The sequence below is a fragment of the Hyperolius riggenbachi genome, chromosome 8 (assembly GCF_040937935.1).
Source record: "Hyperolius riggenbachi isolate aHypRig1 chromosome 8, aHypRig1.pri, whole genome shotgun sequence".
In the NCBI taxonomy this organism is placed as follows: domain Eukaryota; kingdom Metazoa; phylum Chordata; class Amphibia; order Anura; family Hyperoliidae; genus Hyperolius; species Hyperolius riggenbachi.
Window position 1 is genome coordinate 36072351 of NC_090653.1, and position 12863 is coordinate 36085213.

At 45.1% G+C, this 12863-nt stretch overlaps 1 protein-coding gene across 1 annotated transcript in view; it reads left to right on the forward strand.

The window, feature by feature from the left end:
* Positions 1–9879: 9879 nt before the first annotated feature.
* The window catches only part of LOC137528720 (class I histocompatibility antigen, F10 alpha chain-like), a 35123-nt gene continuing 32139 nt past the window's right edge, over positions 9880–12863 (forward strand). Inside the window, exons 1-2 of the mRNA XM_068250231.1 lie at positions 9880–9996; positions 10819–11079. Of these exons, the coding sequence (XP_068106332.1) occupies positions 9948–9996; positions 10819–11079 (310 nt within the window). The 5' untranslated portion in view covers positions 9880–9947. The remainder of the gene's footprint in view (positions 9997–10818; positions 11080–12863) is intronic.

Here is a 12863-nt window from a genome sequence, read left to right on the forward strand (position 1 = left end):
TTACTCTTTTTCTTTTATGTTAGCCAATAAATGGTATCATCCTAATACAAAACTTCTTGCTTTTAATTGCCGAAGACTCAAACCTGGTCATTGGGTGAATGGGGTTCAAATTCAGAACAGGGGGTGGAGCCACAAACAGCCAATCAGATTTGTTTCATTTCAATGGGAAAATAAAATTATTGATGCCAAGGACCCCAAAGGTCACAAACTTGCAGTGCTGCTCATCCAGATTCCGGATATCCGGGTAACCCGGATATCCAAACTTTTTTCAGCTATCTGACCAAATTCGTATTCCGGATACCTGGGCCCAAATCCGGATAGCTATCTGCGGATAGTTGGCTGGAAATCCGGATACTGTAACTAAGTAGATGACGTCCAGGACGTCATTGAGCCAATCAGAGGGCTCCCAGCAGAAGTATTAGCAACCAATCACAGAAGGGAACCCTGGCCAGGCCCACCTGACCTCATTGAGCAAATCAGAGGGCTCCCAGTCTAAGCCCTGGCACCCAATCACAGAAGGGAACCCTGGCCAGCCCCCCCCCCCTGTATAATAAGGAGGGCTGCCATCATTTGCTTGCTTGTGAATGCTCACTGAGAGACATGCTCCAGTGCTGCTGGCCTAGCAAGTGCTGTATACAGTGATAAACCTAATGCTGTTCAGTGATTAACCCCTTCACTATCACTACACTATTGTTGTATTGTTAATGAGCTTGATTTCATTGTGTGACAGTCAGAGTGTGTGCTGCAGAGCTGCTGCAGGCAGCTGCTATGTGTCTGTGTGTGTGCTGTGCACAGACCAGGCCAGCTGCTGCCTGCTGGCCTGCTAGCCTTAGCTACAGTATAGGTTATGTTAGGGAATAGGATTACTGTGTTATTGTGTAGTTAGTACTGTAGTGCTGAGGTCAGTGCTAGTTAGTTGTTAGAGTAGTAGTACTACTGTGTTAGCTTACTACTGAACTGCTGTGCTGCTGAACAGTGCCAGTGTGACGACAAGTGTGCAAAGTGCCAAAAGCAAAGTGCAAAGAGCCAAGTGCAAAGTGCTAAGTGCCAATTGACAATGCTAATTGACAGCCATTTTTTTTCTTGGGGGGGGGGGGGATTTTAAGTCCCCACATCATCAAGTAGTGTTTCCCTTTAAAAAACATGATGCTACATGCCTCATTTACCCTAAAAAACATTTTAGAAGCAATTTAAAGGCCACTTCCGGTTTTCTATGCGGATATCCGAAACCGCCCAGATACCCCGGATACTGAGGTCGAATATCCGATTCGGATCGGAAAATTTTGAACTCGGATATCCGACCCGGATCCGGAAATCTGGTATCCGAATTCAATCCGGATTTTGAAAATGGGTATCCGAGAAGCACTGCAAACTTGATCATTGAGTGTTTGTGTGGTAAGGTTAGAAGAAGTGGGCGGAGCCAACAGCAGCCAAATACATACCCGGGCAACGCCGGGTCATCGGCTAGTTAACTACTAAATTCAGCGGCCGTTGAAAGATTTCCCACACTCAGATGAGAACTTTAAAATCGATTTTCTCAAAAAATATAAGGTCTCTTAAAAAAAAAAACTTTTTGAACCCACTGTCCTCTTTCACATACCCAGCACATTTGGTGTTTCTAACACGTAAGAAAGCGTTGCTATTAATCGCTAAAAGTCGGTGGCCATTGACTTCAATGTAATATGTGAATGCAAATTTGTTTCATAAAAATTTGCATAAAACGTGAATGGCGAACAGCTCAAGTTCACCAGGAATTGTCCGTCAGTAAACGGTTTGAGTCATCTCTAACAGGAAGACGCAATAAGATCCAGATCCTTCCGCCTCCATAGGTAAGTATCTGCCTTGCTCATGCATGAAGAGGAGTGCAGCCGCGATGTTCAGGAGGGTGCCAGGCAGCAGTGGAGGACAGCACCAAAGCTCTGGAGGATCCAAAGTCTTTCCTCTCCTTAGGTAAGAATTTAGCTTTTAATCCAACCTTGGGTTCTCTATAACCACTTCTGGACCTGTAATTGAAATATATGCCCTGTTTGGGACCTGTTATCCCTGCCAGGGCGTAGATTTCAATAACGCGCCACACGCTCCCACCACTACCGCCGCTCTCCCGTTGCTGCAGCTCACTCGCTCTGCTGTCAATATGACAGCAGAACTCCTTGAGCCGGTCAGGAGCCGATTTCATTGGCTCCTGACCCTGTGATCACTGTAATTGGTTCACAGTGATCACAGGGTCAGAAACCAATAAATCAGCTCCTGACTGAGCTCTGCTGTTATAGTGATAGCAGAGCGAGTGAGCTGCTGCAATGGGAGAGCAGCACGAAAGGTGAGAGAGACGGGTCCATGCGGCGTGATGTTGGTAAGTCCCATTTGTGTACCAGAAAGTGGCTGGTCCTTAAGAGGCCTGACACTTCTGGTACTAAAGTGGATAAAGTAAATCTGTAATCAAGAGAAAAAAAGTTCGATACTTACCTCTTGTAATGATTTGCACATGCAGATCACTATTGTGACAAGAAACGAACAGGAAATCACTTGCAAGAAAATACTGAGGTCTTCACAATAGATTTGAAATAAATTTGTCAATTTACAACACTGCAATATATCTCACTAATATTATAAATGTGAAAGTTTGGATGTTTGTTACTCGATCACGCAACAATGGCTGAACGGATTTGAATAACATTTGGCACACACATAATACATTACCTGGAATAACATATAGGATACTTTTTATTACCATAACCAAAAAGTGGGCGGAGACAAACACAAATTTTACTGGGAAAATGTAAACTGCAGCCATTCTTACACTGCTAATGGCAGGGTTCTCAAACTTTGCACAGTTGGTCACTGGGTGACAATAAAAATTCACCTATTGATTGTCAAAAGGAATATTTAATTGCTGCCATTCTTGCACTGTTAATGGCAAAAGCCTCAAACCTGCTACAGTTGGTCATTTCAATGCAAATGATTGATGCCAAAGACTGCAAAGCTCATAAACTTGGTCATTGAGTAATTATGTGTTAGGCCAACACCAGCTAAATACATACCCAGGCAACGTCGGGCCATCAGCTAGTATATGTATAATATATATATATATACATACATACATACATACATACATACATACATACATACATACTGTAACGATCGGTGTAACACAGAGAGGGTCTGATTACCGGTGAACTGCAGTATCACAGAGAATACAGAATATACCCGATTATTGGTGATCTGCAGTATCACCGATAATCAGATATATCTACTAACCTCTGGACACCTGATAGAACAAGTGAGTGTAATAACTGAGTGTTAGATGCAACAGTATACTTTGAGTACTTCTCCAGAAGTATGTTCCTTCCTCTGGCCTAGACTCTCCAGGAGGGAGGAGCTAGGCTGAGGGGAGGAAGGACAGAGCGTGAGTGACACCCGAGAGGTAGGGTGTCACTAACAGGTCTGGGAACTGCCTCTAACAGTAAGGCCAGTTCTCGAGGTCGGCAAGCCAGGTCGTTAACACACAGACAGATAAGGTACAGATTCAGGAGGCAGATACGGAATCCAATAAACAGACAGGGTTTGGCAACGGAGTATCAGAATAGCACAGTACAGAATCAGGAGGCCAATACAGAGTCCAGGAACGAGCAGAGATTGGCAACAGGGTAACAGAAATGGCGAGGTACAGAATCAGAGTTCAGAGGAATGGTCAGACAGGCAGAAGGTCATAACAAATCATACAGTTCAATATTCCTAATGCTAAGGTGTGAGTTCCTTGATCGTCAACACCTTTGGAAACTATGCTAGAACACAGATACAGACAAGGTCTGAGTGCTACCACGTAGTGATCGCAACGGCAGACAACCAGAGAATGACCAGCACCCAGTATATATAGTAAAAGCGCTCTCCAGTGCCCCCCCTAAGTGCTGGACCAATGGCAGGTGGTGAAAATGTCAGCTGACCCGCCTGGTCAGCTGACCCTTTTCTGGCTGTCATATAAGCTCTGCTTCTGAACGCGTGCGCGCGTCCTTCTGAACCTGTGTGGACTAGCAGTCCCAGCCACACCAGACATGTCTTACAATGTGACCACTGATTCAGGCGCGGGGACCGCCGCCCCGCTCTCTAAGCGAGCGGCGGTTTCCCCGCGTCCAGCCGCAATGCCAGGTGCTTTGCCATGCGTGCAATCCGCCGCATCCAACGCGGACTCCACCGCTCTGCCCATGCGGCATGCGGCGGTTTCTTCGTGTTGTGCCGCCATGTTAGACGCGGAAACAGCCGCCTCACTCTGAGCCCTTGCGGCGGCTTTTCCGCGTTTCCTCACACATACATACATACACACACACAACAATATGCATGTATTCGTACAATCAGTAACACATGGTGCACCACAGATTCCACCCTGACAAACTACACTAATATATACATTAGCAAATATGCAAGAGCACGGACCACACAATATATACACAAAGGCAAATATACAACAGAATCGGATCATACTGACTTGTATATCCAAATCAGCACATAGACCTTCAGCATCTACAGTATACGATATGGGTGAGATCACATTCTTGTCTTATAATCTACATTGGACTGTATACCTGTGATCCATATTGGACTATTAACTACTCACATTGAGCCTGTAAACTGTAATTGGGTGTTTAGGTGCTCTGGACTGAGTTGCCAAAGTCAGTCGATTGATCACCAATCTTTTATATCATAACCAATGGTTATGGTTTGCCAAGCTCTTTTGGTGTCCCCTTTGAAACGCATTCACTTACTGGCTTTTGATAAGCTAGCTGGAACTGTTTCCTGCTTGTGCTGATTGCTGTTACCCATGTGGAATGCTCTATTGATCTTGCTGTACTTAGTGGCAGTTGCAGTAATGTATTATGTATTATGATACAACATCAAGAGCTTTTCCTGAGTCTACCTCACACTGTAGAGTCAACCTCCACAGGAGAAGTCAGCTGCAGCATGCGATCAACATGCTTCGTTGCATAACGCAGTTCTTCCTTCCATACTGTTGATGTTATTTCTACCATAGATGGAAGCCTATGGAGCTGATTCTCTGGAGCTGATCCTCCACAAGCCCTCAGCCGCCTTCCAGGACACTTATCTTTGTAGCCAGGATCTCCCCAATGAACACGGCTGCACTGCGCAGGCCGTAATAGGTTTGTGCTTGTGCAGTAGCACAAAGCCGCACATGCACAAAGAAAAAAGCCCAGCACAAGAGTCTCAGGGCTATTGCTCAGGGCATACTTTGCGCTTGCACAGGGGGGCCACGCTCAAACATGGAGGGGCATGCAACCACAAGCAATATTCATTATTAAAGTTGAATACTGTGAAAGGGGGCCGAGCTCAGGAACGGAGGGACTAGGGAGACTGGATAAGGCTCTAGACCAGTGATGGCCAACCTTGGCACTCAAGCTGTGGTGGAACTACAAGTCCCATAAGGCATTACAATACTCTGACAGCTCTAAGCATACATCGGGGAGTCAGAGGCATGATGGGATTTGTAGTTTTGTCACAGCTGGAGTGCCAAGGTTAGCCATCACTGCTCCAGACCATCCAAAGGGTTCCCCGTACTGAAAAATCTCAGCGACTGAAAATAATTAGATCATAACATTGTATGCGCTGTCATCATCTGTGGCACTGACCAAAGTAGTGAGAACCTATCAATATCAAAACAAATGTGAGCAGTAGTTAGGAAGTACGGCATATCAACCTATAGCAAATTCATGCCTGTCTCGCCTTTAAAGGTACCACATAGGAAAAAAAATCTGTAAGGGAGCACAGGGCTATAGACATACAAATATTTATTGATAAATGTATTAGCCTAATCATATCAAAAATTGGACAGAGAAATATGAAACAAGAACTCCCTTTAAAACCAAACATTAGCAGCAAAGGGCACCGTCAGTTCAGGAATAGGAGTGCACTCCCAGTCCTTGCTGGGAGTGCACTCCTATTCCTGAACTGACGGTGCAATTCTTCAGACCCAATTGCACTTATTGCCAAACATAACGTCCTGGTGGGTAGTACTAGTAATGTGTAGTTTCCCACATTGCTGCACAACCCCGTGTCACAAAAGGTGCAAACCTCTGGGATTTGCCCTTACACAGCCATTACTGACACAAACAGTGTCAAACCTCCCTGCACATGTGCCAAGCATGGACCTTTGGACAGTGAGTGTCACAAACGCTGTTTGATACATTAACGTTACCCTCCTTAGTTGCGTTGTTGCCTGCCAGATATAGTTTCATAGTTATTTGGGTTGAAAAAAGACATACGTCCATCGAGTTCAACCAGAAATGCCTTAGAAGTCTTTCCACCCCCGTAGGGAGCGTTGCGCAGCAAAGTTCAGGCCATAACCACCATAGGCGGTGAGTTGACATCCACTAGCTCAAGCCACAGCCGCAATGTGGTACGCATAGTACGCGTGCATCAAAGGAACCACGCCATGCAGGGGAGGAAGGATGCAGAGGATGCAGAGGCCACTCAAGGATGTCACGCAACACGTGACGTGTTTCGTCCAATCCTGGACGTCTGCATGAGCAGTAGTCAGAAGGTAATCTGTACACTGTTTGCATAGTGTATGGAAGGCAGAGACCAGAAGACACCTAGTAGCCAGAGCTGGATCATCCACAAGGCAAACTTAGGCAGTTGCCTAGTGCCTGGAGAGAGTCTAGAGGCCTGCAGAATGCTGGTCCCCACCAAATCTTATAAAAAAAGACTGGTAACCATCAGCGGTGAGCAAAAACTGCTATCTTGCCCAGGAACCTATTACAGCTTAATCCATTTCTGCTAGTGGCTAGAGTTGTCCTGAACGGTTTGGCCGCAAACATATTCGCGTGAACATTGGTGGCAAACTTTATGGTGAGTTCGACCCGCCCCTATACCCCTATACTACATCATTGGGCTAAACTTTGACCCTCTACATCACAATCAGCAGGCACATGATAGCCAATCAGGCTGCACTCCCTTCTGAACCCCCCCATATAAGGTAGCAGCGTCGGCCGTTATCTCACTCGGTGTTGCTGCAGTAGTGAGAGAAGAGAGTTGCTGCAGAGATTAGGGAAAGCATAGATAGGCTCTTGTAGCTTGCTTCTAGCTGATATTTGTTGTTGAAAAGCACCACAAAAAGAGCTCTTTTCAGAGCTAATGTTCTTGTGAAGTTTTTTTTTTTTTATTTTGTGTGCCACTGACACTGCATTATACAGCCCTGTGTGTCGCAACTAGCCCCTGCTAATTGCTACACTGTGCAAGGCCCAGCACATTCAGTGCCTACCTTTTCACTGCACCTGTGTGTGACAGCTGCACATTTATAATACCAGTCCAACCGTGCATACCTGTTCATGTTCACTGCACCTGCATGACAGCACGCAGTGTTACATAATACCAGTCACTGCATAACTTTTCAATGCACCTGTGTGTGTGACAGCTGCACATTGTATTGTGTAATACCAGTCCGTGCAAACCTGTAACTGCACCTGTGACTGACCGCACATTGTATTATATACCAGCAGTCACTGCATACCTTTTACTGCACCTGTGTGTGTGACAGCTGCACATTGTATTGTGTAATACCTGTCAGTGCATACCTTTAACTGCACCTGTGACTGAACGCACATTGTATTGTATATCAGCAGTCGGTGCATTCATTTTCACTGGACCTGTGTTTTTGACATCTGCACATTGTATTGTGTAATACCAGTCCGTGCATACCAGTAACTGCACCTGTGTGTGTGACAGCTGCACATTGTATTGTGTAATACCTGTCAGTGCATACCTGTAACTGCACCTGTGACTGAACGCACATTGTATTATATATCAGCAGTCGGTGCATTCATTTTCACTGGACCTGTGTGTGTGACAGCTGCATATTGTATTGTGTAATACCAGTCCATGCATACCTGTAACTGCACCTGTGACCGCACATTGTATTATTTACCAGCACTCACTGCATACCTTTTACTGCACCTGTGTGACTGCACATTGTTGTACCAGCAGTCACGGTAACCTTTTCACTGCACCTGTGTAACCACACATTGTTGTACCAGCAGTCACTGCAACCTTTTCACTGCACCTGTGTAACCACACATTGTTGTACCAGCAGTCACTTTTTCACTGCACCTGTGTAACGGCGCATTGTATTAGACAAGTCAGTGCATACCTTTAACTTCATCCCCCCAATATGGACAAAACAAGAGGCAGAGCCAGAGGCAGGCCACCTGGCAGGTCTGTTCGAGGTCGAGGTTGCGTGATTTCGTGCGGCCCTGGACCAAAATACAGTGTTCAGAAGGCATGTACCGTCAACTCCCAAGATCGCCAAGACATACTTGACTATTTAACACAGAACACCTCATCTTCCTCAGCTACCTCAGCCCGACCATATGGGCTTGAAAACCGCCATCGACTGCACTCTCTCCATGGTGCGCACCAGTCCAGCACGGCTATCACTACACAAACAGCTGTTTGTGGTGTGTTACACAGTGACTTTAGTCTGTCAGTGTGAAGCAGTACACGAATTACACTACCTGATTGATGTATACACATGCAAGATGTTTTAAAGCACTTTAGGCCTCCAATTTAGCAATAAAATGTGATTTCTGCCCTTAAAACATGCTGTGCGTCAAATCCGGATTTTTCCCCAGGACTTTTGGTGTGTATCCCACTCCGCCATGCCCCCCTACAGGTGTTAGACCCCTTGAAACATCTTTTCCATCATGGCCACAATTAGTGTTTGTAGTTTTGAAAGTTCGCCTGCCCATTGACGTCTATGGCGGTTCGAAAAGTTTGCATGTTCGCAAACTTTTTTTGCATGTTCGAGTTCGAGGTTCGTGAACCAAAATCGGAGGTTCGCGACAACTTTACTAGTGGCTGCAGCGGGAGCACCGGAGAGACCTGATGGTGGGAGAGATAAGTCCCGGTGGTCACTGCTGCCGTGCTGATATGAGGGTTTTGACTTGTCAAAATGGACACAGCCAGCCAAGCAGGGAGGGGGGCCCTGGCAGAGGAAAGGAGAAGTACAGGCCCCTCCTCCCTGATGGGTCGGGAGTTAGAAGCTAAATGTAGGGAGGGGGAGCTCCCTAAAGGTTTTGCAAGAGTGCCCCTTTAATCATAGTTACGCCCCTGCCTGAGGCTCATTCTCCAACGTTTCATAACCTTTTGTATAATACATAATTTATTATTTCCTTTAAAGGACATCCGAGGTGAAAATAAACTGATGAGAAAAACAATTGTATCTATCCTCCTTCTCCTAAAAACGACTCCTAATGTTTTAGATATCCCACAGTTTTATTTTATAATTAAATCCAGTTTTTAAGTTTTTATTGTTTCATTGTTTCTGCTCAATGACACCTTCATTGAAGTGTGCCAGAGCTAAAATCTCTGAATTATTGACCCGTTTTATCTCTTTCCTGCTCTCAGAAGCCATTTACTGACAGGAAAGTATTTTATGGCTGTAGTTACTAATTAGTGAGGGTTATCGTGCCTATAGTCTGACCCAGTCCGACCCGGACAGGAACTGCCACTTACATACCTGATTTTTAACGCTTTCAGGCAGAGAAAGAAAAAAAGGAACACAGCCTAGTTATTTGTGTGCTTGGCACTATACATACCTGTCTATCTCATCACGTCACCTCAGTTGTCCTTAACAAATTGCCCTGAAAATCGAAACGCTTAGTGATTGGGTTTTTCAGTGTGAACTAAGGCTCGCTGTCGCTTATGTTCCTTGCAGTTTTTTCTTCCTTGTATCTTCCTTGTCTCTGCCCGGCAACAGCTGACTGCGCCTCAACTTATTCTCCTATTGGACAGAGATCAGTGTTCCTCTGCTATCTGTATAAGTAGCTTATGTTCCTTAGTATAATGTACACAGACTCCTTGCTGACTTGCTGTGTGACTTCCTGAGACTTTCAGAAGCTGCTGCTGGTGTTTGGGGGTGTCAATATCTCCCCAGAAGGAAGAAGATGGCTCCCCTCATCCTGCTTATCCTGGGGGTGTCAGGAGTGTATGGTGGTGAGTAGAGGGGGAGGGGAGATGAGAAATTATGAGGGGGATTCTGCTGGGTTCAGTGTGGACAGAGGTATAACTTAGCAAAGTAAATAATATCCTGCTTTGACATCCCTCTTTTCAAGGACAACTGTAGTGAGAGGTATATGGCAGCTGACATATGTATTTCCTTTTAAAGGACACCTAAAGTTAGAAGAATATGGAGGTTTTTTATTTCCTTTTAAACAATTCCAGTTGCCTGGCAGCCCTGCTGATCTATTTGGCTGCAAACAAACATGCAGCTAATCTTCACAGATCTGACAATATTGTCAGAAACACCTGATCTGCTGCATGCTTGTTCAGGGTCTATGGCTATTGCTGGATACACACCATGCGTTTCCGTGTCGAATGCGACCGTCGATACGCGTCGATTTGATTATTTCCGAGCATTTCCAAACGCATTTCGATGATTATTAGGTCGAATGCCATGTAAAGTATGGCAAATCGACCTAACGATCCATCGAACCGCGAATCGGACATGTCGGAAATAATCGAATTGACGCGTATCGACGGACGCAACGAACGCGGAAACGCATGGTGTGTATCCAGCATAAAAGTATTAGAAGCAGAGGATCAGCAGTATAGCCAGGCAACTGGTATTGCTTAAAAGAAAATAAATATGGCAGCCTCCGTATTCCTCTCACTAGAGTTGTCCTTTAAGTAGAGTCACACAATTGTCTTCACCTGTCTGCTGCTTTATGTGGTTTACACTGAAACACAAATGCTTGTAGGACTTTTTTTTTGCTCTCCAGCTAGCTGCATTCTGTCTCTGTGTCTCTCTCTCCCCAGACAGTCACACTCTGTGGGTTTATGTCACTACGGTCTCGACTCCAGGCTCTGGGCCGTTTCAGTTCTCCTCGGTGGGATATGTGGATGATAAGAAAGTCTTGAATTACAGCAGCGACACCCGTCAGCTTCTGCCCGAGGCGGAGTGGATGAAGAAGCTGGACGCGGAATACTGGGAGAGATATACGAAGATAAACAGAGCCAAGGAGCCATCCTACAAGCACTACGCCCAGACACTGATGCAGCGATTCAACCACACTCACGGTGAGGGACACATCTTTCATGCAAGCCGGCTGATGGTTTGGACAGAATTCATCACTTTGATCAAATACGCTTGAGATTTGTCACACCCATCATAACCTATCTATAATTTTCTGTCTTATAGTCTTATAGTCCAAAAAATACAGTACATATTTTTCAGTGAGTGGGAAGGATCAGTATCAATGTCCGCAAAGCTTTGTATTTTGTCAAGTGGTAGAAGGCTTAGCGGAGCAGAGGTTCAGCTGAGTCTGATTATCCATAGTGGTAGATCGATAACTGCTTCCCAATCATTTTCAGATCAGGCTGATATCAACCCATGTTGTTAGATGTGCACATTATAACACTAGAGATGTACCACACACTGGCCTATATGCAATTCACTTTTTCTCCTATGTTTTTTCCTTGGTGAAATTTTCCCACCTTAGTAATAAAACGGCTTTGAAGCCACCAGCAAGCAAGAAAATACTCAGAATAATTTTGGCAGTACTTTTTTACCTACCTTTTAGTATTATTTCAGTTGCAGAGCACTGAAAAGTTAGTTAAAACAGAAGATGAAAAATTATCTCCTAGGAGGAAACTTTGGAGATAAAGTGAATTGCATATGGCTTATTGGGCTCTATTCACAATGGGCAGTTTGGCAAATTCATTTTGGATGTTAAATACCTCATGTGGTATTTTACACTTTTTTCCAGATTCACTAAAGTTTTCCACCATGCGGTAGAAGTTTGGTAATGTACTGAACAAACATGCCTCAATTCACTAAGCCCTGCTTGGTAAGTGTCACTTACCAGCCTTCTAGCAGGGCAGCAGGGGCGTAATAGACCCTGCAAAGGATGCAGCCGCAGGGGAGCCCAGAAGCTGCAGAGGGCCCCATGGGGGGAGAAGTTTATTTTCCCTGTCCTGAGAGACTTAAAACTAAGAGCACAGAGAGAAAGCAACTTTCTGCACAATTGATCTAATGACTGCATCTGCTCAGCCACTGATAAGGAATCATACAAAGTTTTGCAGACAAAGATTTCTAGTCTGTTTTTATCTGCAATCTATCTATCTGGTGAAAGCACATTGAAGTGTGCACTAGCCAGTTGACTAACATACTCAGTTTACCTGCGCAGAAAGCGAGGGGGGAGGGGGCCCCATCTGAAGTTTTGCAAGGGGGCCCAGTGATTTCTAGTTACGACCCTGGCAGGGAGCTGTGTGTGTGACTCGGAGGTTCTCTGTCCTGTGCATCCAGTCATTCCTTTAGATGTGCTGCAGCCACCAGGGTAAGCTCTTCTGTATGTTAGAATACAGATTTACACATCTAAAGGGATGCAGGAAAGCCCTCAGAATTGTCAGCTTCCTCTACTTTGATACACTGAAAGACCCACCTGATACCCCTTCGCATCGAACCACAGTGAGAAGCAGGCTGTGTGGCTTTCCCTATTGGCTGCCTGGCTCTTCCCAAAGGCTGTCTGTCAAAACTACCGCACAGAGACAGCATGGGGAGAGCCAGTTATTGGCTGCTGTGAGCTGGAGAAAAATACCAAACACTTTTGGGCAGTAAATTAAATATGGAAATGTTTGTGAATTGACATTTCTTGACATTTTCCGAGGTAATTACCAGACAAGTCGGTAACTTACCACACTTGTCTGGAACTGTGATATTCTGTGCAGAGATAGGTTTAGTGAATTGTAATTTGGAAAGGTGATCAGTAAAATCAGCTGTTTTCAGCATTACCGAATGCAGTAATGCTTTGTGAATAGAGTCCATTATGTGTGCATTTGAATGCAATTTGTGACATGTTTAC